The sequence below is a fragment of the Pecten maximus genome, chromosome 4 (assembly GCF_902652985.1).
Source record: "Pecten maximus chromosome 4, xPecMax1.1, whole genome shotgun sequence".
Taxonomy (NCBI): Eukaryota; Metazoa; Mollusca; class Bivalvia; order Pectinida; family Pectinidae; genus Pecten; species Pecten maximus.
In genome coordinates this window covers 15,199,486-15,227,462 of record NC_047018.1, presented here as the reverse complement: position 1 = coordinate 15,227,462, position 27,977 = coordinate 15,199,486, and the positions used below count along the sequence as shown (strand labels likewise).

General features: G+C 37.7%; 2 protein-coding genes across 2 annotated transcripts; both read right to left on the bottom strand.

The window, feature by feature from the left end:
• Nucleotides 1–12: 12 nt before the first annotated feature.
• On the bottom strand, nt 13–27,977 carry LOC117325341 (excitatory amino acid transporter 1-like). Its single transcript, XM_033881487.1, has 9 exons — nt 27,890–27,977; nt 11,223–11,665; nt 9,098–9,140; nt 8,862–8,955; nt 8,016–8,202; nt 3,008–3,241; nt 1,716–1,910; nt 1,265–1,399; nt 13–964 (listed from the first exon to the last, which is right to left on the bottom strand). The coding sequence occupies exons 1-9, from the start codon at nt 27,902–27,904 to the stop codon at nt 805–807; spliced, it is 1,506 nt and encodes a 501-aa protein (XP_033737378.1). The 5' UTR covers nt 27,905–27,977; the 3' UTR covers nt 13–804.
• On the bottom strand, nt 18,552–23,463 carry LOC117325342. The gene is made up of 3 exons (XM_033881489.1): nt 22,570–23,463; nt 21,841–22,031; nt 18,552–19,579 (listed from the first exon to the last, which is right to left on the bottom strand). Exons 1-3 carry the CDS (start codon nt 22,663–22,665, stop codon nt 19,552–19,554), a joined length of 315 nt encoding a protein of 104 aa, XP_033737380.1. The 5' UTR covers nt 22,666–23,463; the 3' UTR covers nt 18,552–19,551.

Below are 27,977 nucleotides of genomic sequence, written 5' to 3'. Positions count from 1 at the left end.
TGAATATACCAATTATAGTGTACATTTATTTTTTCATGTTGTATGCATATCATAATACATGAGCTTTTTGCTTAGCAAAAAATCACCCATAGCCAGGCAGTCTTTCTGTGGTCTGCTACCCTAGTTGGTCAGCCATACTGTACACTTTTGAATCACCACCATATAGGAATACTAACATACATATGACTGGAATCCATTGCTTCGTTCCTGACAGGTCGTTTACAGCAATTTAGGCATATCGCTCACTTTTTGCCCCGTATTTTTTCAATTTATACTTAACAATACTTACTCCAATTGTCAACAGATAAAAAGATATGGTGTTCATTGAATTGATTTTTCTCACGTTTTATGAAAAAATATATCTAAAGTAGTGGGTATGTTAATTGTTTATTTCAGTCTAAACGTTTGCAGCTATAAATGTATCTAACGTAATATATATGGTGATCTTAGCACCGATCTATTCTAACATGGTACTTTTTATATGGCAATCAAATCTAAATTTGATAGTCTGGAGCAGTATTGGACAAAAGAACTAATGTATACACAGAAGATGAGGCTCATTTAGGGAGAAAACAGATTGGAGCAAAATATGAAATGCACAATTGTAAAAGATACATCTTATCAAACTTATTCTGGTACAAATGCAAAAATATACAGAATCGATGAAATATAATTTGTCGATAACTAATTTGCTATTGATTAGTCTATTGATAAAAGCTAAGTTAAGTTTTAAATCCGGTCGAATATATGAAGATGTAATATTTAAGCAGCAATATTATATATATTATTGTAAGCATGCCCTGATCAAACTAAATTGGTTTCTTCCTCAACATCCTCAAACACATCTTCCGATTCACTGGTCATTTCCGCCTTGTCATGAGACATCATGGGATAACTCAAATGATCGACGATGCCAGCTCCAAAGGAGTCTCCAGAGACGTTGATCATTGTCCGAAATTGTGCACTGGATTTAGATGATAGAAGTTTTTTGTATTATTTGTATTCTGTTTTTAGATCATTCAATTGTTATTACATTATCTGGAAAAAAAAGTCCTGTTTATCAGTTTTTAGTATTACTTAAGGCTTTATTCCGTCTGATTAATACATTTTCCGTTATTTCCGGATTAAAACTGAGAAAATAATTTTAACAATTTTATTTGACCGCTTAAACTAGTATTATAAGCACGACTAAATATTCTTAGAATTACACGTATACCCATAAAATTACGAAATATTTCAAGAGAAAATGTTTCATTTCACTTACAAAATCCAATCGAACGGAGCAGTGATGAGGACCTGCTCTGCAGGGAGTCCAACTGCCATGGCAGCCACTGTCATGTACATCAAACCTGCTCCAGGGATACCCGCTGCCCCTACGGATACCCCTATGGCTGATACTCTAATCAAGATCGGAAGAGGTTATCCTTTGCATCAGTAATAATGATACGACCATTCATGAAAATTGAAGTTATCACTTTAAACATAACAAAGATATAATCAGCAGTAAATAACAAAACCTGTAGTTTCATGATAAATACCTGGTGTATTGCAAACGTTTTTATCAGTATGTTTTCCATAATGTTTATGGATTGATTACATTTTTGAAGAGGGCATTTGCTTAGAATATCTAACAATAAGTAGCATGCATTTTTATATCTTCTTAATATTCTTTCATTATCTATATCATACAAAAATATTAGAATTGTTTCACTTACCCGATTGTAACATAACGTGCAGGATCCAAACTTAAACCAAGCCTATGAGATATGAAAATGATCAACATCGGAATATAGAGCGCAATCCCGTCCATGTTGATTGTTGCCCCTATCGGGGCGATGAAGTTAACAACGCGTTTGTCAATCCTGTTCTTCGTTATCAGACAGTCCATTGTGAAGGGGAGAGCAGCCGCGCTAGGATAAATAAACACAAAATCTATTGTAGATGTACATGAACAGATAATGAGGGAAACGAAGTGGCTTATTGGTACACATGAAAAGATTTTTAAAACTGTTATTGATTATATTATGAGAAAGGTACATGTACAACATTTTAAGACGGTTTGCACAGGTAACGCGCCACAAAATGTCTGAAAATGCATGCAGAGCCATTAATCCAGTCACATGCAATCAAATAACGCGGTAATTTATACGATTTGAAAGGGGTGAGCTTAAACCATCCTAATTACATGTATCTGACCTACCTTGTAATCATGGGTTATATCCCTGACCGAGACAAAACAATATTATGAAAAAAGTATTTTACGTTCAGCATCTCTTTATTGTGATCAAATAACTATAATGGAGCTGTATCCTTATGCTAAACTTAACGTAGTGAGCGACAATTGACATTGTTTTTAAAGGTGGTCAACGCGGAAACAAATGACATTTCTCTAATTAAATTGAAGAAAGTACATATCAAATAAATTCAATATTCCTAATTAACCTACGTAAGGGTGAGTTCCGAAAACCGAATTGCAGTTACCTAAAAATATATGGAAACTCTTGACCCATCTTAATCGTCGAGACGACGAAAAACGATGCAAATGAGACTCCTATATAAGGCTTCCCTATCCCATTATTCTGTACGAAAGCTGATATTCCGATGTAAACAAAAAATGCCGAACGAAAGAATATTACACACGGTATCCCTAGATATTCTCGGGAGGAATGATAGATGATGGTAATATCACAAAACCAGAAATGTATAAGCCTACATCCTACTTGATACACTTGGGTGAAAGTACGCTCTACCAAGTCCCATGAACTGTTTAGGATCAACTAATAAAATTTAATGGATCGACAAGGCTTGGTCAGAATAAGTGTCATTCTTATTTATAAATAAAGGCAGCAATCATTTTCATTTTATCGCGTATTTATTTAAGTACATCAGTAAATCATTAATATATAATAATGAGATAATTTATGTTACTTATAGTAGCTTTATAAACAGAGTATGTAATAACATAAGTTGCAGCTGTAAATTTAAAAGGATGAGGTATGTTGTTTACCTCGAGGTCGTCCCAAACGCTGTCAATAGTGCTTTTGACATTTTGCGTATGAACACATAAGGATTTTTTCTGGTCACAATTAAATATATGATGGGAACGGTACCAAAGCCATGGAGAAGAAAACAAAATATCACAGTCGATATGAAGACACCAAACTCTCCGAGGGCTTCCATTGGATTTTCTACCTGTACTACAGCCGCCGCTACTAGGAACGTCAATCCTACTGGAGTAAACCTGGAAATACATTCAATATGAATTCATGTGGCGCAACACTGAGAAAATATCTGCACATCAAAGAACAGTTTCAGAATAGGCATCGTTTCATTTTATATAATTTAAGAACATTATCAATTCAATTCAGTTGATTAAAATAGAAAGCAAGTATATTTATATACATTGTATGTCTATCAATAGTACAGCTTTTATATTGTAAGTCAGTTGCAGATTGGTCCTATTCCATGCTTTAACTTGTACAGTTTGCCGATGAGGGTCGCTTCCATAACTATCACAAGGAGACTTAACACGAACACACCGCAGCCTCCCAAAACACACATACGCACTCACCACACGCATGCATGTCGCACGCACGGGAGGCCGTCCTTAAATAACCTTAGATGTTAATAGGACGTTAAACAAAATAACCCAAACCAAACCAAACGCTTCCATAACATCAATAATAATAGGACGGGAATGTGTACCTTACAATTGCATTGGTGACCAATGAATTTTGTTTGGTTTATTTAGTTTAACGTCTTATCAACAGCTAAGGTCATTTAAGGACGGCCTCCCGTGCGTGCGACATACATGCATGTGGTGAGTGTGTCTGTATATTTTGGGAAGTTGTGATATGTTCGTGTTAAGTCTCCTCGTGATAGTCTTGAGCTTTGCCGATTTATAGTGCTACCTCACTGAAAGCATACTACCGAATTCGAAGACACCCAGTTTTTCGCAAGGATAACGGGCTTGGCGGCTAAAAGCATCGATAATGACTTTTGAACTTCTAAAAATAAAAATATGCTTGGCCTGTTTAGACACCTGAGAGGTGGAAAACTGCATTGTCATAAAATATTACCTTAATAAAACCAGGGACGTATAATAAGATATATATGTCCCTGATAAAACCAAAGTCAGTAGAGGCTCATATCTATATATCCCACCATTCTCACCAATACAATATACATGTAATATCGTGTTCATTGATTCAAGATTGTACATATGTACAGTTATGTGATCGCACAACTTTCCGTTATATAAATGATTTAAACGTGTGGAACGATTGTAAAAGATATACAACGATTAACATTTTACGAGGCAGCTAATTACCATATTTTTGTTGAAATATATGCAATAATTATTAGGAATGAAACTAAATACCGATGTATAATCAAATAAGTTATTTAGATTATTTCAAAGAACTTTATATAATTTGCTCTGATGTCGTCGAGGACACCTCTAGGCATAGGAAAGTCGAAGAAATGTGTAGAATCTATTCGGCGAGATTATATGCAGGCTATTTAATATATGTAGAACTAAACAACAGATAAAACGACTTATTTTGAATAGCAACATTACTTTTTTGTTTAAAAATACATAACATATGTAATTTATGTGTTAAGTAAGATAAATAATCGTAGTGGAGTCCGTCTACCATTCTGGTATCACCAGGCTGTCGAAAACATCACGAATACTTGCGAGACAAAATGACGATACTAAAATGGCAAAAATTAACAGGTCATACATGTTCCATGAATGAAAACAGTTGTTATGCAGCACGTATATATAATAGCGACCATCTTATATCATAACTTTATTTTGTTTCGTATATGTTTTCGTACAACTAGTTATTTCGATATATTTATAAACCTATCTTTAGCTGTGCGGTTTACATCGCACATTTGTGCGCACCATGTCTGCATGATGTTTTTGGAACGTTGTGCGATCACACAACTGTAAATGGGGTTAAGTGCGACCTTGACGGATAATTACTAAAATCTCCTCATCAGGCACTAAACGTTACTGTGTAATATTATGTTGCTAAAGGGCGGTAGACAATAATAATTTGTTGTAAAAATGAACTTAATATGCTAAGGTTCACGATATATTTATCGTGGTTAACTTACTTGACTGACTGCTTTATTTATATAGCGGGTGTCTTTCTAAATTTAAAAATTACCTAATGAGGGAAAGATAAAGATGATAAACAACTATCACTCACTGAGGAAAATATTTAATCTCATAACGTTTAACTTACAAAAATACCGCGTTTAAATTCCCCAACGTAGCAACTAAATTCTGTGTCATGTTGATTTTTTGATTGGCAGACAACAAAAATAATGACCGGTAGTAAAAGAAATCCTTTGTCAAAGGCCAGAGGTTAGTAAATCAGATTTGTTAGGGTGAGTAACGACCAATCAGAGGCTTTATAAGTGGTAACACAACGCAGTGTGTTAACAAAATCAATAACACACTGTTATGATTTTTTTCACGTGCTATATGATTTGTGAAATAAGCGTAGTTATAAGGTAAATCCTGTTAACATGACCATGGACGGATACAACAAAAGATCACTACGAATAATAAAAATCTACTTGGTGGTATAATAAGACACCGAAAAGAAATAGTTTAAAACCAAGTATACATGGCCACAAAATGACGTCATGATTGAGATATATTTGAAACCTCGACTTCAGGGTAGAAAAGGAAGGTGATGATTGGGAAATGTTTCTATAACAGATGCACATTTTAAGGTTACTATTTAATATTGAAAAACCAAGTTTACGTGGCATCAAAAACAAGAACTAGCAAATCCTATCAAGCAAGCTTCACAATATATCATTAAAAAGACAACTCCCATTTAAATAATCAAAAGAAAGATAATGTATCGTAAGCATTGTTCACAAGGATCCCGTCATACATTTATAACACATTCCTACGTATTGAAGCATGAGGACCAGCCTCAGTGCATCGTGTACAATGAACCATTTACCGTTTAACACTTTCTATTAGATTACATTGATCTACAACTTGCAAGAAAGAAGTCTGAAGATTCTGTTCGGGTCTGTTAGTATAAACAACATTTTGAACTATTTGAAAGTCATTGGTTCGGTTTGGTTTATTTTGTTTAACGTCCTATTAACAGCTAAGGTCATTTAAGGACGGCCTCCCGTGCGTGCGACATGCATGCGTGTGTTGAGTGCGGATGTGTTTTTGGAGGCTGCGGTATGTTCGTGTTAAGTCTCCTTGTGATAGGCCGGAACTTTTGCCGATTTATAGTGCTACCTCACTGAAGCATACTGCCGAAGACACCCAGCAGCACACCCCACCCGGTCACATTATACTGACAACGGGCGAACCAGGTATGTCTCGGCCAGGGGACAGAACCCAAAGCCTTCCTCACGGGGGCGAACGGTCAACTAAAGGCCAAAAGTGAGGCAGTGTCAAGGGAGACGTTAAGAAGAAGAAAGTTGTTAAGAAAGAAGAGAAAAGATAAGATCGCAAATTTAGTGGCCTCTTACGATCATGCTATTGGCGGGAGCAGGTACAATTCTTACGCCCTACCTGCAGGGAGTGGGACGACTGGTTGGCCCGTTGTCAGTATAATGTGACCGGTTGGGGTATCCTGCTGGGTGTCTCCGGCAGTATAAATCGGCAAAAGTTCCGCCCTATCACAAGAAGACTTAACACGAACATACCGCAGCCTCCCAAACACACGTACGCACACACCACACGCATGCATATCGCATTCACGGGAGGCCGTCCTTAAATAACCTTAGCTGTTAATAGGACGTTAAATAAATAAAACCAAACCAAAGCCAAATGGTCCGTTAAGCACTTTAAATAACTAACAAGGATCCAAATAATCACTTGGCAATAGGATCAATGGAAATATATTGTAATGATCACTCATCCCGCAGCAAAAGTAACAGCCTAAGGTGAAATGGCTGTCTGCTTGTCCTTTTTTTACAGTGGAAATAAAAATGACAGTAATTGTAAATACTGCTTTTGCTGTACACTATCAATATATACATATCATTAAGTAAATAAATTCACGACAAGGTAGCTCTTTAAGGTCTGCATCATACCCGTGCTATCAATGGAGGGCAAACAAACATACCGCAGACTTTAAAACGCCACACTAATGCATCTATAAGTCAGCGGAGGCCGTCCATATACAAAAGGTCCATGGGGCCTGTATCGCCCACCTGGTTAAATTTGACCAAATGTCAAAATAATGTTTCAGTTGAATTCACTTTATTTGTCAATCTCAAACAATGCTATATGCATTCACAACTTTATGACTAGTAGCGATTTAAAGGAATTACCTTTGTTTGCCCTATGGGGCCCCACCCCTTTGGCCCCTCAGGGATCAGAGTTGCAGCCTCCCAAATACACACATACGCACTCACCACACGCATACATGTCGCACGGACGGGAGGCCGTCCTTAAATGACCTTAGCTGTTAATAGGACGTTAAACAAAATAAACCAAACCAAACCATTTATACAAAATCTGTTCCCCTTCCCTTCCCCAAAGACTGTTTCTGACTTAATTAAGTTCAAATCCATTCATAACTTTATTACTAGTAGCGATTTAAAGGAATAACCCCTATTGCCCCCCCCCCCCCCCCCCCCCCCCCCCCCCTCCCCATTGGCCCCTTGGCAGTCAGAGTCACCATTTATGCAAAGTCTGTTCCCCTATTGCCAAGGATGTTTCTTACCAAATTTGTTCAAAATGTAATAAGTACTTTTGGACTAGTAGCGATTTGAAGCAGATGTTGGACGACGGACGGACGCCGCGCCACGACATAAGCTCACCGGACCTTCGGTCCAGGTGAGCTAATAATCATAGCTGTATAGGGCGTTAAACACTGCATTTTTACATGTTTCGTTTTTTTCTGTCATTTTGTCTCTTGCCCATTTTGCTCGTATTTCTATCACATTTTGTAACCCTAATGACCTTATAGTGTTGCCTTTAAGCACTTTAACTAACTAATGAGAAGAAAGCTTACCAAACAAATATCAGAATTAACCGCATCATGGCCTGATACAAACTCCGGAAGAAGTCTACGAGAGGTTTGGCCTTGTCTTCCATACTGGAGAGTACACATCCAATGAAGATAGAGGCTACAATTAGTCCGAGCATGTTGGTCCCCGGGACAGATATAATCGTGGGCACGTCGATAGTTGTAAAGTTATCTGGAATGCGGTAAGGTTATGAATTAAGGCGATACTAGGATAAAAACAAAACATCGTTTAAATTTAATGTGTGTGATAAAATGAAACCGTCAGATTTGTAATCAATGCTTGTATTCTAGGATAAAAAAAAATGCAGATATTTTCTGTTTCATGATCTGTAAGATTTTGAAGAAAATTATGTTTTTCCAACACGCTTTCTGCAATAACTGAACTTAGTTATTAAAAACATGTTAGTTAACTTTACAAATATTGCTATGCATAGTTATGTACTGTTTTCAATAATATTCCTCCTTAGCTTACACAAATAATTATAATCCAAATATTTCATTAAAGAATACAAAATGAACACTACAGATTAATTTCAGCTGATGAAATATGTTGTCGATTTTGGTATTAAATGTTTATTATCTTCTTTCTTTATATTTATCCTCTTTACATCAATTCAGTAGTATAGTTAATAAATGACCTGTCCGGATTAGTTGGTTTAGTTTCACCTCAACAAGCTTTTACTTATCTTATTTCATTTTTTTTTCTTCTTTAATTATTTATCAAAATGTAATGTTTCATCTAATACAGGAAGCTTCATATTTATACGAATTATTGAAAATCTGGAAATTAAGCTTTGAGAAAAGAGAAGGGTTTAAAAAAAACATTTGTACTTGGCCCATTTCTTGCAACATTGGCATTCGTTTGGTTGAAATCGGAGGGTGCGATATTTATGGGAATTATTTTTGAAGACATCACTGTTTGTTTCTGAAATAAACGTAAAATAAATCATAAATTTATCACAAAAATAATTATATAACGCGATTCGCCAATATTTTACCTAGAAATATGTATATGTATAGCATCGTCGTAGCCAATACAGAACTGATAAGAAATAAAGACGCATTACCTTTGAAAGTGTTGCTTCCACCAAGTTATCAGGAAAAGCGTTTCTGAAACGAAATGGATATACATTTGATATCAAATACCGTGATATTGCAAACAATGAGGAAACCCGAGGATTGATTGTTTTGTTTTTAGAGTTTAATGTCCTCGCAACACTCAGGATCACATGTGGACGGGCGTCAACGAGACATCTAGAGTAAGAACACAAAGCACAGAAAAACAGAGTAGTTAGAAAAAAAGGAAAAAAATTAATATCCTATGTGTTGTAATGGGAGAAAATATATATGATAATGCCTCACTTTTGGTCTTCAATTGGGCGCCCCCGTGAGGAAATCTTTGGATTCTGTCCTCTGGCCGAGACATACCAGAGCCATTAAAAATGATAGTTGCTACTTCTGCTTAGCGCTCAGCATTTTGGGTTTGGTTTGGTTTATTTTGTTTAACGTCCTATTAACAGCCTAGGTCATTTAAGGACGGCCACCCGTGCATGCGACATGCATGCGTGTGGTGAGTGCGTATGTGTGTTTTGGGAGGCTGCGTTATGTTCGTGTTAAGTCTCCTTGTGATAGGCCGGAACTTTTGCCGATTTATATTGCTACCTCGCTGAAGCATACTGCCGAAGACACCCAGCAGCACACCCCACCCGGTCACATTATACTGACAACGGGCTAACCAGTCGTCCCACTCCTAATATTCTGAGCGCTAAGCAGGAGCAGCAACTACCATTTTAAAGACTCTGGTATGTCTCGGCTAGGGAACAGAACCAAAGCCTTCCTCACAGCGGCGAACATTTTGGGAGTGGGACGACTGGTTGGTCCGTTGTATAATGTGACCAGGTGGGGTATCCTGCTGGGTGTCTTCGGCAGTATGCTTCAGTGAGGTAGCACTATAAATCGGCATAAGTTCCGGCCTATCACAAGGAGATTTAACACGTTCTTTGGTTTGGTTTTGTTTGATTTGTTCAACGCCCTTTTAACAGCTAAATTCATTTAAGGACGGCCTCCCGTGTTTGCGATATGCATGCGTGTGGGGAATGCGTACGTGTGTACAGTGAGTGCGTATGTGTGTACATACCGCAGCCTCCAAAAACACACAAACGCACTCACCACAAGCATGCATATCGCAAACACGGAAGGCCGTCCTTAAATGAATTGAGCTGTTAATAGGACGTTAAACGAATAAAACAAAACCCAAACTAAAGTGAAGACAAGGAAGAAAATTCCAGATTGTTCAGGGGGCGCACGTTTAGTCGCCTTCTAAGATCATCATGCTGTGGGATACAGAAGACGGGCCTTATTCAAGGATGCACTAATATCCCCTGAACAGAAGACAATAGAGAAACCGCCCGATCCAGCAAGCCTCTAACGACATGCAGTGAGATACACCAAGTGTATTCCATAATTCAGAAAACAACACATCTACGATCACTACAATTCATTTGTGTGAGAATGTTGCTGATGTTTGTTAATTCAAACGACGGCAAAATATTAATATGATATTTTATCGTACCAATATCGCCGAAAGTGCGGTCCTTTTTTTTCAATATATTTGAAACTTACTACTTCTCAAAAATAGTTCCTGTGTATTTAATACTCAAAAACAGAAACGCAAGGTTTTCTCTTGTTTCCTCCCACACTAAGACCCCTCGCTCGCTTCCATCCGGACCAACAAGCGTTAAAAATATAAGTTGATAAAACGTATTCCCAATTGTTGTTAAACAAACTTTACATTTTAATATCAAGTGTTGGGGTTCTTGCAACAGAACGGTAAGACCTAAGACGGGGTATCACCATGTAATACCCATATAACGTATATATCATATTATATAAACATTATATTATATAATATCATATAAACATAATAATTTCCCTTTAAAGTGCATATTGCCTTTAAATTGTTTTACATTGATATTGCTTCCTTACAATTATAACAATGACAATAATTAATAAATGATATAAAAACCAATGTTTGTGTTAGATAATGATGGTCTAAATTAAGGTCCGTCGCTGCATGAAGCGTAGAGAGAGAAAAAATATGCCATTAGAAGAAACACCGTTAGGAATTATATACCATTATCAATAAGTTTCTCGGAGTTTCTTTCCTTGATTTATAAGAAATATTGATGTTACCTTATCATATCCAAAAGGGCATCAAGTTGACTGGTTCCTTTTGAGATTTCCGAGGTGTCTACTATTGTTTCCTTGCCGCTGGAGATAATCACAATACCAACTGTGCCAGTAATGACTGCAATCACCGTGGTGACCAGGTAGTATACTAGTGCCCTCAGTCCGATACTACCAGAAGTCTTCATCGACAGTGTGGCTATGGACGATATAATACTGGAGACGACAAGAGGCACAGACACCATCTTTAGTGTATTAAGCATAATTTCTCCTGGGAATTTTAGGTAGAAAATGTTCCTTCTATCCGAAGGTGACCACGTTGTTCTCACTACACAACCGAGAGCGATTCCGAATAAAATTGAGGCTATTAGCAGTATCACCAGCAGGTTTCTCCGTACACATTTTGTCCAGGACTGTCTACCTCGTCTTAAAGTATCTCCTTTAGCCATCTGGGGATTAAAATATAAAGGATCGTCGCGTTAATTATTTTTATATTGCAAACCTCGAAACATTCACCAAGTCAAATACACTGCTTTATTTGTATTTGTGATAATATCCCATTTCCGATCCGATACCGATCCAGCAGATATTATATTGCATATGCAAGATCGTACTTTCACGACACCTATAACCACACGACAAAATCTCAGCCCAAAGAGAAAAAGGAATAGCAAAAGTTCAGATAAGTGTATGAGGTAAATAACGATACAACGTATGATCAACATTTAGCATCTTATGGTAACGTTTTTTCCTTTGTTTTGTTGAATAACATTATCTCAAATCAAGACCAGAGGCAAAATATAAAATGAAATATCGATTTGACCGAGAAATATCAGATAATTAACTTTTAACCGGTGCAAATGAGACTATTTCGTAAATAATACTGTAGAATAAAAACAATATGTACAGCGTAAACGTACATACGTGATACTTTGGTTTGGTTTAATTGGTTTAACGTCCTATTAACAGCTAAGGTCATACGTGATACAATGCATACCTTATGTACACCTTAGTTAAGCAGCTACTGTAATATAAAAACATATACAGGTGATACCAAAAAAAAAAACAAAAAAAAAAACACGAGGCTCATGGGCCTGTATCGCTCACCTGGTTGGATTTGACCAAATGTCAGAATATAGTTCATGTTCAATTCGTTTTATTTGTCAATCTCAAACAATGCTACATATGGTTATAGTCTGGGGATCCCAACTGGTTTAAAGAAATAACGAATTCCAGACTCTCTAAGGGTCTGAAAGACCCCAAAGATTGTTTTTATAACATGCATTCATAACTTTATGACTAGAAGCAATTTAAAGGAATTACCATTATTTCACCTATGGGGCCCCACCCTTTTGGCCCCTTGGTGGTCAAAGTCATCATTAATGCAAAATCTGTTTCGAATTCCCCAAGAAGGTTTCTGACCAAATTGGGTTCAAATCCATTCATAACTTAATGACAAGTAGCGATTTAAAGGAATTACCTCTATTTCCCCGATTGGACCCCCGCCCCTTTGGCCCCTCGGGGGTCAGAGTCACCATTTATGCAAAATCTGTTCCCCTTCCACCAAGGGTGTTTCTGACTTCCATTCATAATTTTATTACTAGTAGCGATTTAAATGAATAACCTCTATTTCCCCTATTGGGCCCCGCCTCTTTGGCCCCTCTGGGGTCAGAGTCGCCATTTATGCAAAATATGTTCCCCTTCCCTCAAGGGTGTTTCTGACCGAATTGTGTTCAAATCCATTCACAACTTCATGACAAGTAGCGATTTAAAGGAGTTACCTCTATTTCCCCTATTGGGCCCCGCCCCTTTGGACCCTTGGGGGTCAGCGTAACCATTTATGCAAAATCTGTTCCCCTTCCCAAAGGATATTTCTGACCAAATTGAGTTTAAATCCATTCATAACTTTATGACTAGTAGCGATTTAAAGGAATTACCTGTATTTCCCTATTGGGCCCCGCCCCTTTAGCCCCTCAGGGGTCAGAGTCACCATTTATGCAAAATATGTTCACCTTCCCCCCCAAGGATGTTTCTGACTAAATTGGGTTCAAAGCCATTCATAACTTCATGACAAGTAGCAATTTAAAGGAATTGTCTCAATTTCCCCTTTTGGGCCCCGCCCCTCCGGCCCCTTGGGGGTCAGCGTAACCATTTATACTTTTTGACATGTAGCGATTTGAAGCAAATGTTGACGGACGACGGACGCCGCGCCATGACAAAAAAAAAAAAAAAAACTGCAGTAAAGAGATATTACTTTCCTTATTTAAGTTAGTTCCTTATTAATTCCTAACACGACCTATAGACACTTAAAAGGTCAGGAGGGCCTTATTATGGTGAACAAAATGGGTAAAAACAAAACATTATACAATAGTGTACGTTCTACTTAGTATTTTGTACGTACAAGAGAGTATTTATAGCGACTGGAACTCTATGTACACGTGTAACCAGAAGGCAACTTGGCGAAAAAATGCAGTTGTAGAGTGCTTATTAAAACGAGAGGTCGATACAAGCGTAATCGCCAGAATAAGAGACAAGAGGCCTATAGGCCTACAGGCCTAAACGCTCACCTGCTGTGAGCCCATCTATAGCCCCATATCATTTTTTACATCCCCCTACGAACCAACTAGAGGCTGATAGCCGCATTGCTGGTGGGCAGTATATTACCAAGGGTCTATCTCAAAGAATGTCAGGTTAAAATTTCTGGAGAATGTGATTCTGGAGATGGCAAAAAAAGGTGGATATCTTGAATGATGTTATTTCAAACACAATGGAAATCCATCTGTGTTCGATGCTGATCATCCACAGGAAGCTTCAACAAATTCATCAAGTTTGTTTTCATCATTTTCATCATCAAAATGTCGAATGGCATGTTTGCAATATTTCGATATACATATACATATTAAGTTGAAGAAGTAATGACATTACAGTATATTGTCAACTTATTGAGGCAATCTAGACAAAATAATTACCTAATATAATTATTGAAAAAGTAGGTAACAGTGACCTAATTTTGCAATATCAGTTATCGGCATGCATTCATCCTTAGATGTCCATTTCTGTTGCCCTAATATAATTATTGAAAAAGAAGGTCACAGTGACCTAATTTTGCCATATTAGCTATCGGCATGTCTTTCTCATCCTAGATGTCCATTTCTGTTGCCCTAATATAATTATTGAAAAAGTAGGTCTCGGTTACCTATTTTTGCAATATTTGTTAGCGACATGCCTCTCTCATCTTAAGTGTCCATTTCTATTGCCCTATAATAATTGAAAAAAGTAGGTCATATTGACTTAATTTTGCAATATTTGCTATCGGCATTCCTTTCTCGATCTTATATGTCCATTTCTATTGCCCTAATGTAATAACTGAAAAAGTAGGTCACAGTGACCTAATTTTGCAATATTTGCTATCGGCATGCCTTTCTCATCCTAGAGGTCCATTTATATTGCCCTAATGAAATTATTGAAAAAGTAGGTCACAGTGACCTAATTTTGCAATATTTGCTACCGGCATCCCTTTCTCATCCTAGATGTCCATTTCTATTGCCCTAGCATAATTACTGAAAAAGTAGGTCACAGTGATTGGTTTGGTTTGGTTTATTTTGTTTAACGTCCAATTAACAGCTAAGGTCATTTAAGGACGGCCCCCCGTGCGTGCGACATGCATGCGTGTGGTGAGTGCGTAGTTGTGTTTTGGTAGGCTGCGGTATGTTCGTGGTAAGTCTCCTTGTGATAGGCCGGAACTTTTGCCGATTTAAAGTGCTACCTCACTGAAGCATACTGCCGAAGACACCCAGCAGCACACCCCACCCGGTCACATTATACTGACAACGGGCTAACCAGTCGTTCCACTCCTTGTATGCTGAGCGCTAAGCAGGAGCAGCAACTACCATTTTTAGGTCATCTGACCCGAAGGGTCAGAATGACCTATAGCCATCGTGCTTCGTCCGTCGTCGTCCGTCGTCCGCCGTCCGCCATCCGTAAACTTTTCACATTTCAATCTTCTTCTCAAGTTCCACCAGTGGGATTAAGCTGAAACATGCCAGGAATGATCCCGAGATGGTCCTGACAAAGTGTTGTTATTTTTTGGGTCGCTCCGAAATCCAAGATGGCCGCCATAGCCGCCATTTTGAAAACACATTTTAAACTTCTTCTCAAGTCGCACCAGTGCTGTTGGGCTGAAACTTGCCAAAAATGATCCTGAGATGATCCCGACCAAGTGTTGTTATTTTTCAGGTCGGTCCGAATTCCAAGATGGCCGCCATCTTGAAAAACACATTTTAAACTTCTTCTCCAGTTCCACCAGTGCTATAAAGCTGAAACTTGCCAGGAATGATCCTGAGATGGTCCTGACCAAGTGTTGTTATTTTTCGGGTCGGTCCGAAATCCAAGATGGCCGCCATAGCCGCCATTTTGAAAACACATTTTAAACTTATTCTCAAGTTCCACCAGTGCTATTGAGCTGAAACTTGCCTGAAATAATCCTGATATGATCCCGACCAAGTGTTGTTATTTTTCAGGTCAGTCCGAATTCCAAGATGGCCGCCATAGCCGCCATCTTGAAAAACACATTTAAACTTATTCTCAAGTTCCACCAGTGCTATTGAGCTGAAACTTGCCTGAAATGATCCTGATATGATTCCGACCAAGTGTTGTTATTTTTTGAGTTGGTCCGAAATCCAAGATGGCCACCATAGCCGCCATCTTGAAAAAAATACATTTTAAACATTCTCAAGTTCCACTAGTGCTGCTGGGCTGAAACTTGCCTGAAATGATCCTGAGATGATCCCGACTAAGTGTTGTTATTTTTCAGGTCGGTCCGAATTCCAAGATGGCCGCCATTTTGAAAAACACATTTTAAACTTCTCAAGTTCCATCAGTGCTATTGAGCTGAAACTTGCCTGAAATGATCCTGATATGATTCCGACCAAGTGTTGTTATTTTTTGGGTTGGTCCGAAATCCAAGATGGCCGCCATAGCCGCCATCTTGAAAAAAAACATTTTAAACTTCTTCTCAAGTTCAACTAGTGCTGCTGGGCTGAAACTTGCCTGAAATGATCCTGAGATGATCCCGACCAAGTTTTGTTATTTTTCGGGTCGCTCCGAAATCCAAGATGACCGCCATAACCGCCATCTTGAAAAACACATTTTAAACTTCTTCTCCAGTTCCATTGGTGCCATTGAGCTGGAAATGGGTGAGGATGTCAAGGAAGGCGAGCCAACATAGTGTTGTTATTTTTTGGCGTCGTAAAAACTTGGACATTGCAGCAATATGGCGGCCATTTTGTAACATGACTGCGCAATCATGGTTTTCCTGAACAACACCTATTTCAAACTTCTCAAATTCTCCCAGTGGTATTCAGCTCTAACTTACCAGAAATAACCCTGAGATGGTCCTTACCAAGTGTTATTATTTATCGGGTCGGCCAGAAATCCAAGATGACCGCCATGACAGCCATCTTAAAAAACACATTTTAAGCTTCTTCTCCAGTTCCACTGGTGCCATTGAGCTTGAAATTCTTGAGAATGTTAAGAAAGGAGGGCCAACATAGCGTTGTTATTTTTTCGGCCTCGTAAAAACTTTGACATGGCAGTCATGGCGGCCATTTTGTAACATGATTGCGCAATCATGGTTTTCCTGATCAATGCCTATTTCAAACTTCTTCTCAAATTCCACCGGTGGGATTCAGCTCTAACTTACCAGAAATTATCCTTAGATGGTCCAGACCAAGTGTTGTTATTTATTGGGTCAGTCAGAAATCCAAGATGGCCACCATGGCCAACAGTGCGACTATATACTTGCTACAGAGAATACATACTACAATAATATAAGGGTTTTAATTTAGAGTCAGATGACCGTTAAGGCCCCTGGGCCTCTTGTTAAAGACTCTGGTATGTCTCGGCCAGGGGACAGAAACCAAAGCCTTCCTCACAGGGGCGAACGCTCAACTAAAGGCCAAAAGTGAGGCATTGTCAAGGGAGACATTAGGAAGAAAGTTGTTAAGAAAGAAGAGAAAAGATAAGATCCCAAGTTTAGTCGCCTCTTACGATCATTCAATGGGGGCAGCAGGTACAATTCTTACGCCCTACCTGCAGGGCGAAGGTCACAGTGACCTAATTTTGCAATATTTGTTATCGACATGCCTCTCAGCTTAAGTGTCCATTTCTATTGCCCAAATATAATAACTGAAAAAGTAGGTCACAGTGACCTAATTTTGCAATATTTGCTATCGGCATTCCTTTCTCATCTTAGATGTCCATTTCTATTGCCCTATCATAATTACTGAAAAAGTAGGTCACAGTGACCTAATTTTGCAATATTTACTATCGGCATGCCTTTCTCATCCTAGATGTCCATTTCTATTGCCCTAATGTAATTATTGAAAAAGTAGGTCACAGTGACCTAATTTTGCCATATTTGTTATCGGCATGCCTTTCTCACCCTAGATGTCCATTTCTATTGTCCTAACATAATTACTGACAAAGTAGGTCACAGTGACCTAATTTTACAATATTTGCTACCGGCATACCTTTCTTATCCTTGATGTCTATTTTTGTTGCCCTAATGTAATCATAGAAAAAGTAGGTCACAGTGACCTAATTTTGCAATATTTGCTATCAGCATGCAAGTATCATCCTAGATGTCACTTGATGTTGTCCTATCATCATTCCTAATTTTCATTTGCACAAGTCACAACATAGAGCAATGTAAAGACATAAATAGTATCAATGTGACATGCTTTCCACTTGCACAGTATCACTACATAATATATATGTATATGACTATTGAATTAGAAACCTTTAGACTCTCTCCAAATTTGATTTAAATTATCAGAAGTTTTCTGATATTTACCATATTTACACATTAAAGCTAGACACTGGGTAACTGGGCAGCTCTGGAGATAGGGCTCCATTCTGAGACCTCTGCTGCCCTTAATTTTATTGTTTTCCTGTATGAACCTAAACCAGCAATACTATGGTTTCATGCAGAGATTAAGCTAACAGGTTTTCTCATCAAAACTAACTGGTATCAGAGAGTAGAAAATCCAAAAGCCTAGTTATCTTAAATTAAACTCGTCTCTTTATCATCACTATCTGAACCTTGTGATTGAAAATCAACTCTAAACGATGTTCCAGTCATTAGATATCTTGTTCACAAACAAAAAATAAAGTACTTTTCCATAGCTCATCAGATGATAATTGCTGTGGTGGCCATCTTGTTAATTCAAGGAATTTTTGAAACAACACCTCTTATTAAGAAATGTCACTAGAACATTCCTAGAAAGTCTTCTTACTACGAAGCAAATAATATTGGAGTTATAAGGAAAAACATAATTTCAAAGATGGCGATCATGGCAGCCATCTTGAATTTTATTTTCACTTAATAAATACAAATATCTAGTCAGGACCTTCTAACTAATCATTCAATGCGAATTTCAACACTCTCAATTAAAAAAAGTTAACGGACGACAGATGCCGGACGATACCCCATAGCAAAAGCTCACATGAGCCTTCGGCTCAGGTGAGCTAAAAATACATGAGAGCAGATAGTCTTTTAATTATGCGTTGGCCCATAGTCAGCTGAAAGCTGACGCAGTTTGAAAATAGGCCTTTCACGCATCCACAGATCACGGCCGTAAGCGTATGTCTCAAGACTGATGAACATGATGCTAAAGAATTATATTACGAACTTTCATCAGGTGAACAGGATAAGTCCATTCATGTAGTCCATGTAAAAACTTGACCTTTAAATCCATTTACGATTTAGAGCGTCCGATCCCAGTATCATCAAGGCTATCGGCAAGTGAATCCTAACCCTTCGGCATGATTTCCTATTTAATTGACAATTTCATACATTGGGTCTACACTAAGATAGCCAGAGACAAGTGTAAGTGACTGTGAAGGTGACAATGATCTAGTCTGCCTCTGTCCCTGGTGTAGCAGCAGTTTTTATTTTCAGAGCAGGGGTGGCTGAGGGGGTCACAACAGGATGAGGACCCATTCCTACATTATAAGTGGAGGCAAATTTTCTGTATTGTCTATATTTGATGCCTTTAAATAAATTGTAAAAAAATCATTTTCTCTTCTTTGTGAAAATGAATATATTGAATTGACATGTATATAAGTTATATAATTCTATTGTCAATTGAATCAACTATTGTCTATATATATCTATAGGTGGGGGGAACGGAGGACGAGGACATTTTTCATGGAACACGTAACAGGGTCTGGACAGTCACAGTTGAGTTGCGTGCTGTAGTAGATAATGGCGCAGAGGTAACAGTCTTGAGCGATACTCCGAATTCCGGAAGGCAAGAGACAAGAGCTTAGGGAGTCAAAGTTTGGGCTTATGGTTGCTGAAGCTGGAAAGAAAACGACAACACAAGGTGTAGCAGATGTTAAGATACAACTTGGAAGCATGGGACGTATATGTAGCATCAATCAGAGACAATGTATTGCTTTCATGTGACATTCTAGACGAGTTCAACATTCTTGGGAGGACCAAGCGTGGGCTAGAAGTTGAGGGACGATAGGCAGAAAGCGAAGTATTAATGACTATGGACAATGCAACTTGTCTGGTGGTAAAGGAGACAGTGACAATTCCTGCGAAAACTGAAATAATCATAGCTGGCGAGTCGGTAAATGTAGACTAGTAATAGACTAGAATATCGAATTAATGTACCGGAAGTGGCCCGCAGTCAAAACTAGAACTGTCGCCAGGATGGCTGACTAATACCCCCGCAATCTGCACGAGTCAATGGTGAATTGGAACTGTTAATAAGAGGCCAACTAAGACAACCCAGTAATATAGTGACCAGTTGCCATAGCAACCATAATTTTGAGAAAAAGAAAGTGGCATGTACATTTTCACATGGTCCTCTATATTTGTGTGAAGTTTCATTGAAATTGGCCCTTCGGTTTAGGAGGAGTTGTCCAGACAACATAAAGTTATGGTTCTTATCGGAAAACCTGTTTATAGTGACCAGTTGCCATAGCAACCATAATTTTGAGAAAAAGCAAGTGAGATGCACATCTACACATTGTCCTCTATATATGTGTGAAGTTTCATTGAAATCGGCCCTTCGGTTTAGGAGGAGTTGTCCGGACAAACTTAAAGTTATGGTTCTTATCAGAAAACCTGTTTATAGTGACCAGTTGCCATAGCAACCATAGTTTTGAGAAAAGTGGCATGCACATCTACACATGATCATTAATATGTGTGTGAAGTTTCATTGGAATCGGCCCAGCGGTTTAGGAGGAGTTGTCCGGACAAAATGCGTCTACAGACAGACGGACGGACAGACAACCTGATTCCAGTATACCCCCCTAACTTCGTTGCGGGGGTATAATAAACAACTTTAACGGACATGTTTGCGAGGGAAACTGCACACCGTAGTTAACCGGCATAACGCTTACAATTTACTAGGCGCAAATATACGAATTCTGTTATAGAATATGGATAATTATATACACTTGAGTAAAGATTAAGTTCTTCAACATACTTTACATTCCTACTAGTGTAAACTAGCACTCCACACCCCGCTTTAGACTGGCATCCGTATATCCCTGACCTCTTCCGATAGGACAGTTATAGGAGGGGTTAGACAGAAGGATAATACGTAGGCCGAACCCTCCAATCAATTTTGATCAGTTGATGTTTACACTGGATAAGGAAATGAAGCGTATACACATTCGACAGGTAAATACCCTGATCATTTGTATGCAGATGGAGCCGTACTGAATGTTTATTTTCATTTATGTTTCCTTTCAGTATATTAATAAAACTGAATCACAATATCAAACAATACAGGATGCTTGCAATTTTTATTTTTATTCTTAACGCAATTTAAGCGTTTTTACTGTTTTACGTGGTAAATTTTGCTCACAAACTGTTATGAAACATAAGGAGATATTTCTGTTCGTCTCGCTGTCTGGAGAACTCCTAGCTTTCGAATCAATTTCAATGAAACTGCACAAAAATGCATTCAGTGATTCGGTAGGTTAAAGATGAATGTGTCTTGATGACGGCGTATATAGTATGCGCCGTGTCAGTTTGAATAAATACAAGTTTTAGTCGATTGAAGTGAGATGGGGTGTCGTTTCACTCGTGACGTAGTTGTCAACCTTGGACTTTCCACAGTACACATAACACTGCCATGTCAAAAAAAAAATCAATTTCCTATGCAAGTGCCTGAGATGTTATATGGTGGAACAACAAAAAGACAAAACAAAACTTCCAGGTTGGAAGGCATTGCTTATCATTTGATGAATACCATTATTTTACTATTAAAAAAATCAATGTAATTCCAGACTCAATAACAACTGATACTGATAAATTGTTTATATTATCGAAGGTGTCATACTGTGAATCCCAAAAATGGCATTGGAAGTACACGAAACTTAGTAGTTACAACTTTTGCTGAAAACAAAAAGGTTATGCCACTGATCCGTGTGCATTACATAATTTCAAACTGTCCACAATCCAACATGTAGAAAATATTTTACAAGAATATTTTGGTCACCCGACTGGAGAATGTGTATTCAAATTTTGAATGGTGGAAAATTGTTCTTCTCATTCATAAACTCACAACAATAATTGAATATAGATTTGTTGCATGTATACCTCTTTTTCGGATAACATATTTTTTGCACGCCTGAATCACTGCGGGCACCAGGGGACGTAGTGAAGGGTCTGTTCCATACAGATGTGGTACCAGGTAATACATAGTTTTCGTCCTCCCGGCCGGTGATAGTGTTTCTGTTGGAACGGATTCTATGTCTGTTCCATAAATCAACAACTACCTCATGGTCATCCTGTTAATTACACAATAATTAAATATAAAAAAAAATTGTTTTCTTGTACAATTTAAAAAATGCAAATATTTATCTAGGTTTACGTACAATTTGGAAAAAGTGTCGGGTGGGGGAAATCACCTTACTACGGTAAAAATTTCTACTTTGATGATTTCATAAGATGTTTTCTTTTCAACTCAGAAACACGACGTTTTTCAAGGCGTTTTCCTTTTTGAACCGTAAAGTGAAGGAAAATTTGCCCTAGTCAACCATCATATTTTTTGGCATTATTTCTGCATTTAGTGATATAATCATATATTTTAAATTCAAAATCTGAGATATAATTCTCAAAGATCTAAAATAACAGTACAGAATCGACCGATCATCTAAAACCCAATTACGACATTCATATTTCCTCTGCCGCTCGAAAACATCCCAAGAAACAGCAAGCAAGTCATGTTAAAACTGCTGACCGAAACCCACTTTCCAAAAATTGGGTGTAAAACAAGTGATATCAAATTGAGTTATCCAGTCTTAAAATACATCAAAAATCGCTTACCTGTAGAAGCTTAGAGAAGCAGAACTGTATTAAGTTTCGGATAATAAATCCTCCATCAAAGTCTTCTTGTTTCTCCATAGTACGTAACAGGTCCATCCAATATTAAGCGTGGTGTCTAGGCGAAAAGCCCAACCAAGATGTTATCCACTGATTATGGCTGCTTGATAAATATATGAAAGGACGTTCGGCAAACCTATCATCATGATTACCTTAAATATTTTTGAGTTTTCTCTGTTTTCACGATTCGCAAGGATTCATTTTGGACATCTACTTCTTGACTCTACAGCAATGAAAAAATAGCTCCCAATAACAGCCGGTTCACTACTGGTCACGTTTGCTCCTAACCAAACAAAGCGGCGAAAAAAATCCATCAATGGCGTTATTGATGCGAATACCGTAGGGCTTCAGCTTAAGTACATGCCAGGGGAAATCAGGATCAGGATTGTTGTAAAGTCTTCTGCACAAACGTCCACTGAGTAGCGTTACGGTTTCTTAGGATACGACAAACCCTTTTTTGATATGTCGCAAATGCAGAAATCTGTAGCCGTGTAACTGGCTAGATTCCGCTACAGCTTTTTCAATGAAAACGGCACCATTGATGATGTCCGTGAATTGCTTTCTGCGGAAGAGTCCAAAATGCCGAGGTTTCATTTTCAAGTTTGGTATACTTCATATAGAAAAACGAAATATCCCAAGGTATTGCAATATTTCCTTTTGACTCGGACCCAGTGTGTAAAAGATGTTTATTGCTTCCTCCATTTCTTTTTTGACAATAAAAAGGATCAAATGCCAACCTTTCTTTAATACAGGAGGTATCTAACATTATCTTGAACGAACAACATACTACGTGGTACGTCCGTAAAATACTTTCAAGAGACAAGTTGTACGTTTTACATTTTTGCAGTGACCCTAATACTCCGCTCTATAAAGGCTTATATGACTCGACAAAATGTCTGAATGTTTTTGAATTTATGTATATGTTTAACAACGTTTTACGAGGCCTTCACAACAGGATATAAAATGTTAATGTTACCTGCTTATATCCATTAGATATTTATTGCAGTTTCAAATAGTAGTTAATATACATAATTCAAACATTGTATTGTCAGGAATTTGGTTTGTTTAATGTTGTTTATTGGTACACTCACGTAAAGTTAAAATGGAAATTTTAAAAAATATAAATTTAAATTGCCAAATATACAGCATACGAATCTACTGGACCGTAAAGAGGTGTTTGAAACCTTTCAAACACTCTTTACTGGCAGTACATAACTAAGAAAACATCCATTTTAATATCATGTTTTGCAATCTTTCCAATTGAAAATTTAATATACAAGTGCTAATAACACATACAGATCTGTCATTTGAGATAACGCAAATCTGTTCTGTATGTGAAATGTACCCAAACTTACCACAGATCTATATCTAAAATATGCCCACGCATAATCTTGTTACATATACGTACTTAATGGTCTCCGCGCTACATAGACCACCGCCGAGACGAGGTTTTTCTTGCCCGTCTTAGGATTGGTGATACATATATAACGCATAACTACCTGTTGAAGCATGAGGACCAGCCTCAGTGCATTCTGTAACATAGCAAGTCTAAAGGCTCTTTTCGGGTTTGTTGGTATACACAAAATCTTGAACAGCTTAGCTGTTAGACTGTATCACAAGATCTGAATAGCAATAGCCAATTTTTGATTTTAAACTAATTGTTAGTGTTACAATATTACCATTTTATATGCTTCGTTTTTGGCCTTTAGTTGATCGTTCAACCCTGTGAGGAAGGCTTTGCGTTCTGTTCCCAGGCCGAGACATACCCGAGTCTTTATAAATTGTAGTTGCTACTCCTTTTTAGCACTCAGGATTTTTGGGGTGGAACGACTGGTTCGCCCGTTGTCGGTATGTTGTGACTGGATGGGGTGTCCTGCTGGGTGTCTGGGTGAGGTAGCACTATATATCAATCGACAAAAGTTCCAGACTCTCAGAAGGAGACTTTACACACGAACATACCGCAGCCTCTCTAAGAACACATACGCACTCACCACACGCATGTATGTCTCACGCACGGGAGGCCGTTTTTAAATGACCTTAGCTGTTGATGGGACGTTAAACAAATAAAATCAAACGATAACAAACCAAATTTCCCGCCCACTGTAAGTTTGTGGGTTACTCTCATTCGATTGCTCTTATTTGCAATCAAATCTTTATAATAAACATCATTGATCAGGTAGCAAAAAATTGATTTTGATATAAAGGATTTTGAGAAGTCACTTATACTACCATATAGTAAAATGTTTACTTATGCGAGTATTTTCATGGTAACGATGACGTGTTGAGATGACCCTCACCTTCATTGTCTACAGACGTGTTCATCAAAATGCTAACTTTTCAAACTTAATGAAAGATATAGATCTACAAGACAAAATTCAAATCGTTAATATGTCAATCTAATTAAAATCTAGATGGTTATTCTCACTATGTTACATGAACATCTAACACATCCAATAATCAAACAGAATTTTATAAAAAGGTTTTGTGATGTGGAAACAAATTAATTTCGCTAAATTGTACAATTAATAACATTTGATTTACAGAATCAAATATAAAATAATTCAGTTTTGATATACATTGGAAGAGGCTTTGGTTTGGTTTGGTTTATTTTGATTAACGTCCTATTAACAGCTAAGATCATTCAAGGACGGCCTCCCGTGCGTGCGACATGCATGCGTGTGGCGAGTGCGTATGTGTTTTGGGAGGCTGTGGTATGTTCGTGTTAAGTCTCCTTGTGATAGGCCGGAACTTTTGCCGATTTATAGTGCTACCTCACTGAAGCATACTGCCGAGGACACCCCACCCGGTCACATTATACTGACAACGGGTGAACCAGTCGTTCCAAAACATAATTTGGTATCATAAATAGGCTTCTGCTTTTTAGGGAGGTCTTGTATAGAACCTAATAAACAAAATTGTTTAGGTGTGAATAATGTATTAAATACTCCGTTTAAATATGCCGTTTGTCAGATGATTTGAAATTCTATGTTTTAGATGAATATTCTACATTTACTAGATATTTCAAACATGATTGTTCATGTAACATCCTGGAGGAGATTTGTGCAAAATATTTAACAATATCATTTAACAGAAATTACCATTATTATGATCCGTTTTTTATATCAAATTATGTGTACAAAATACAGAAAAAATCAAATCAAGTGGTTTGATTTGATTTTGTTTGTTTAACGTCCTTTTAATAGGACGTTAAACAAAATAAACCAAACCAAACCAATAACAACTGAAAACATCAGTGTTCATGATTAGAGTAGATATTTAGATCTTGGTGCATTAAACAAAATATTTTAAGACAAATATTAATACTTTATCTCCAATATTATGATACATATGACGTCAGTAGAAATCTTATTTGGAAGGAATTGTTCAATATCTTTATCTTGCATAAAAACAATCAATGAGACATCTATTACCCTATTGGGTCCCACTCCTACAGCCCAGGGGAGCCTCTATTCATACTATGTTAGGTCTTCTTTCCCCAGTTATGTTATAGACCGAGTTTCATCCAAATCTATTCAGGCTTTCAAGGACAAGTAGGTATTTCTAGAAATTACTTCAATTTCCCTATTAGGCCCCGCATCTACAGACCCAGGGGAGCCACACCCTCCGTTTATACAACGTTAGATTTCCTTTAGCCTATTTTGCTCGAGACCAAATTTCATCAAAAATCTATTCAAGCGTTCAGGATAAGTTGAGATTTAAAGGATTTATTTCAATTTTCCATATTGGGCTCGCCCCTCCGATCCCACACTCCGTTATTTAACGTAAGCTTTCCTTTGTCCAATAATGCTCCAGACCAAATTCCATCAAAAAATATTCTGGCGTTCAGGACAAGTAGGGGTTCAAAGGATTAACCTCAACTCCTCCTATTGGTCGCCGCCCCTCCGGCCCCAGCGGAGCCACACCCTCTTTTTATACAACATAAGATTTTATTTGCTAAATAATGCTCCAGAAAGTAATGTATGAATAATCATCACCAAAGATGCATATACGGATCATACCTTAACTAATACTAGTGTCACATAAACAGGTTATGTAAGTCAATAACATTATTACACTTAGTCAATATTCTATCTGGAGTGATCTCGCTACTACCTTTATACTGTAATCTACTGAATTATGTATACTATTTGTGTAACATGAGGGCTAAAGAAAAAAATTGTTACATATATACATATGTATATCAATCTTAAATAGGCGTTGCTTAATGTATCATTCATTTGTCGTATTCACTGATACTAAAAATTGTTGAAATTGATTGCTCCAGACCAAATTTCATCAACATCCATTCAGGCGTTCAGTATTAGCAGGGACTTAAAGCAAGTGTTGACGGACGCTGGACGCTGTGCTTTACAATGAGCTAATTATAACCGGCCCTCGGGCCGGTGAGCTAAAAATTAGGGTTTTAATTAATGTTCAGGGTATCATTTCACAAAGCTTCGTAACTTACGAACTTTGCGTAAGTCACATTTACGAATTACTAAGCGTTTCACAAAAACTTCGTAACTTACGAACGTTCGAAAGTTACGCAAAAACCTTGCGTAACTTTACGCCATATCAACACTGTCGTAACTTACGAAAACAATTTAAAATAGTGCGCAGGTATGCCCTTTCGAACAGAAAATGACGTCGTACTAATTTACAAATTAGCATAAGAGAACGACTATGCCTTGTGAGCGATTGTTTCGAGATTGAAACCGGGTTTTGAAAGTCGAGGAGGGTGCCGGAACTAATTTTACGCATATTCGCAGACTGTGCCAACATATGGTCTATTTTAAGAACATTATATATGTCTTTGGGCATTGAGCAAAATCTGTGAAAATTGCGTTGTTACTGTTTGTTTTAACGCATGATAAACAATAAGAATTGGAATTTTATAGAAAAAATGATCTATCAATAATACGGTTGTTTTGATAGAACACAATAAAGTTCATAGTCTGTGTACGTGACCCGGGAATAGGACCGGCGTACAATTTTCAGTATTTGGTTATACCAGTGTATCTAACAATCTGTCTGGATATATGACAAGCTGTCTTTTAACCTACAAATTCATCACTCACTACTTGTTCACTTATTTGACTAGGACTATATAAGACACCGCATGTTGTTACTTATTACTTAATTGTCGGTGTTCCTAGGATTATACTTTTTGTAACATGAAATGTAAATGAAGTAGTATTTGATCATGCATTTACGGAATAAATAATATGGTGACTGGTTTGAGTCTGAATGAAATAATACAGACCTTATAGAATCGCATAGGCTTCCTAGCTTCGTTCGTCGTAGATTGATACTCCCCGATGGTGTGTAGTATATACACAGTGATAGCCCTA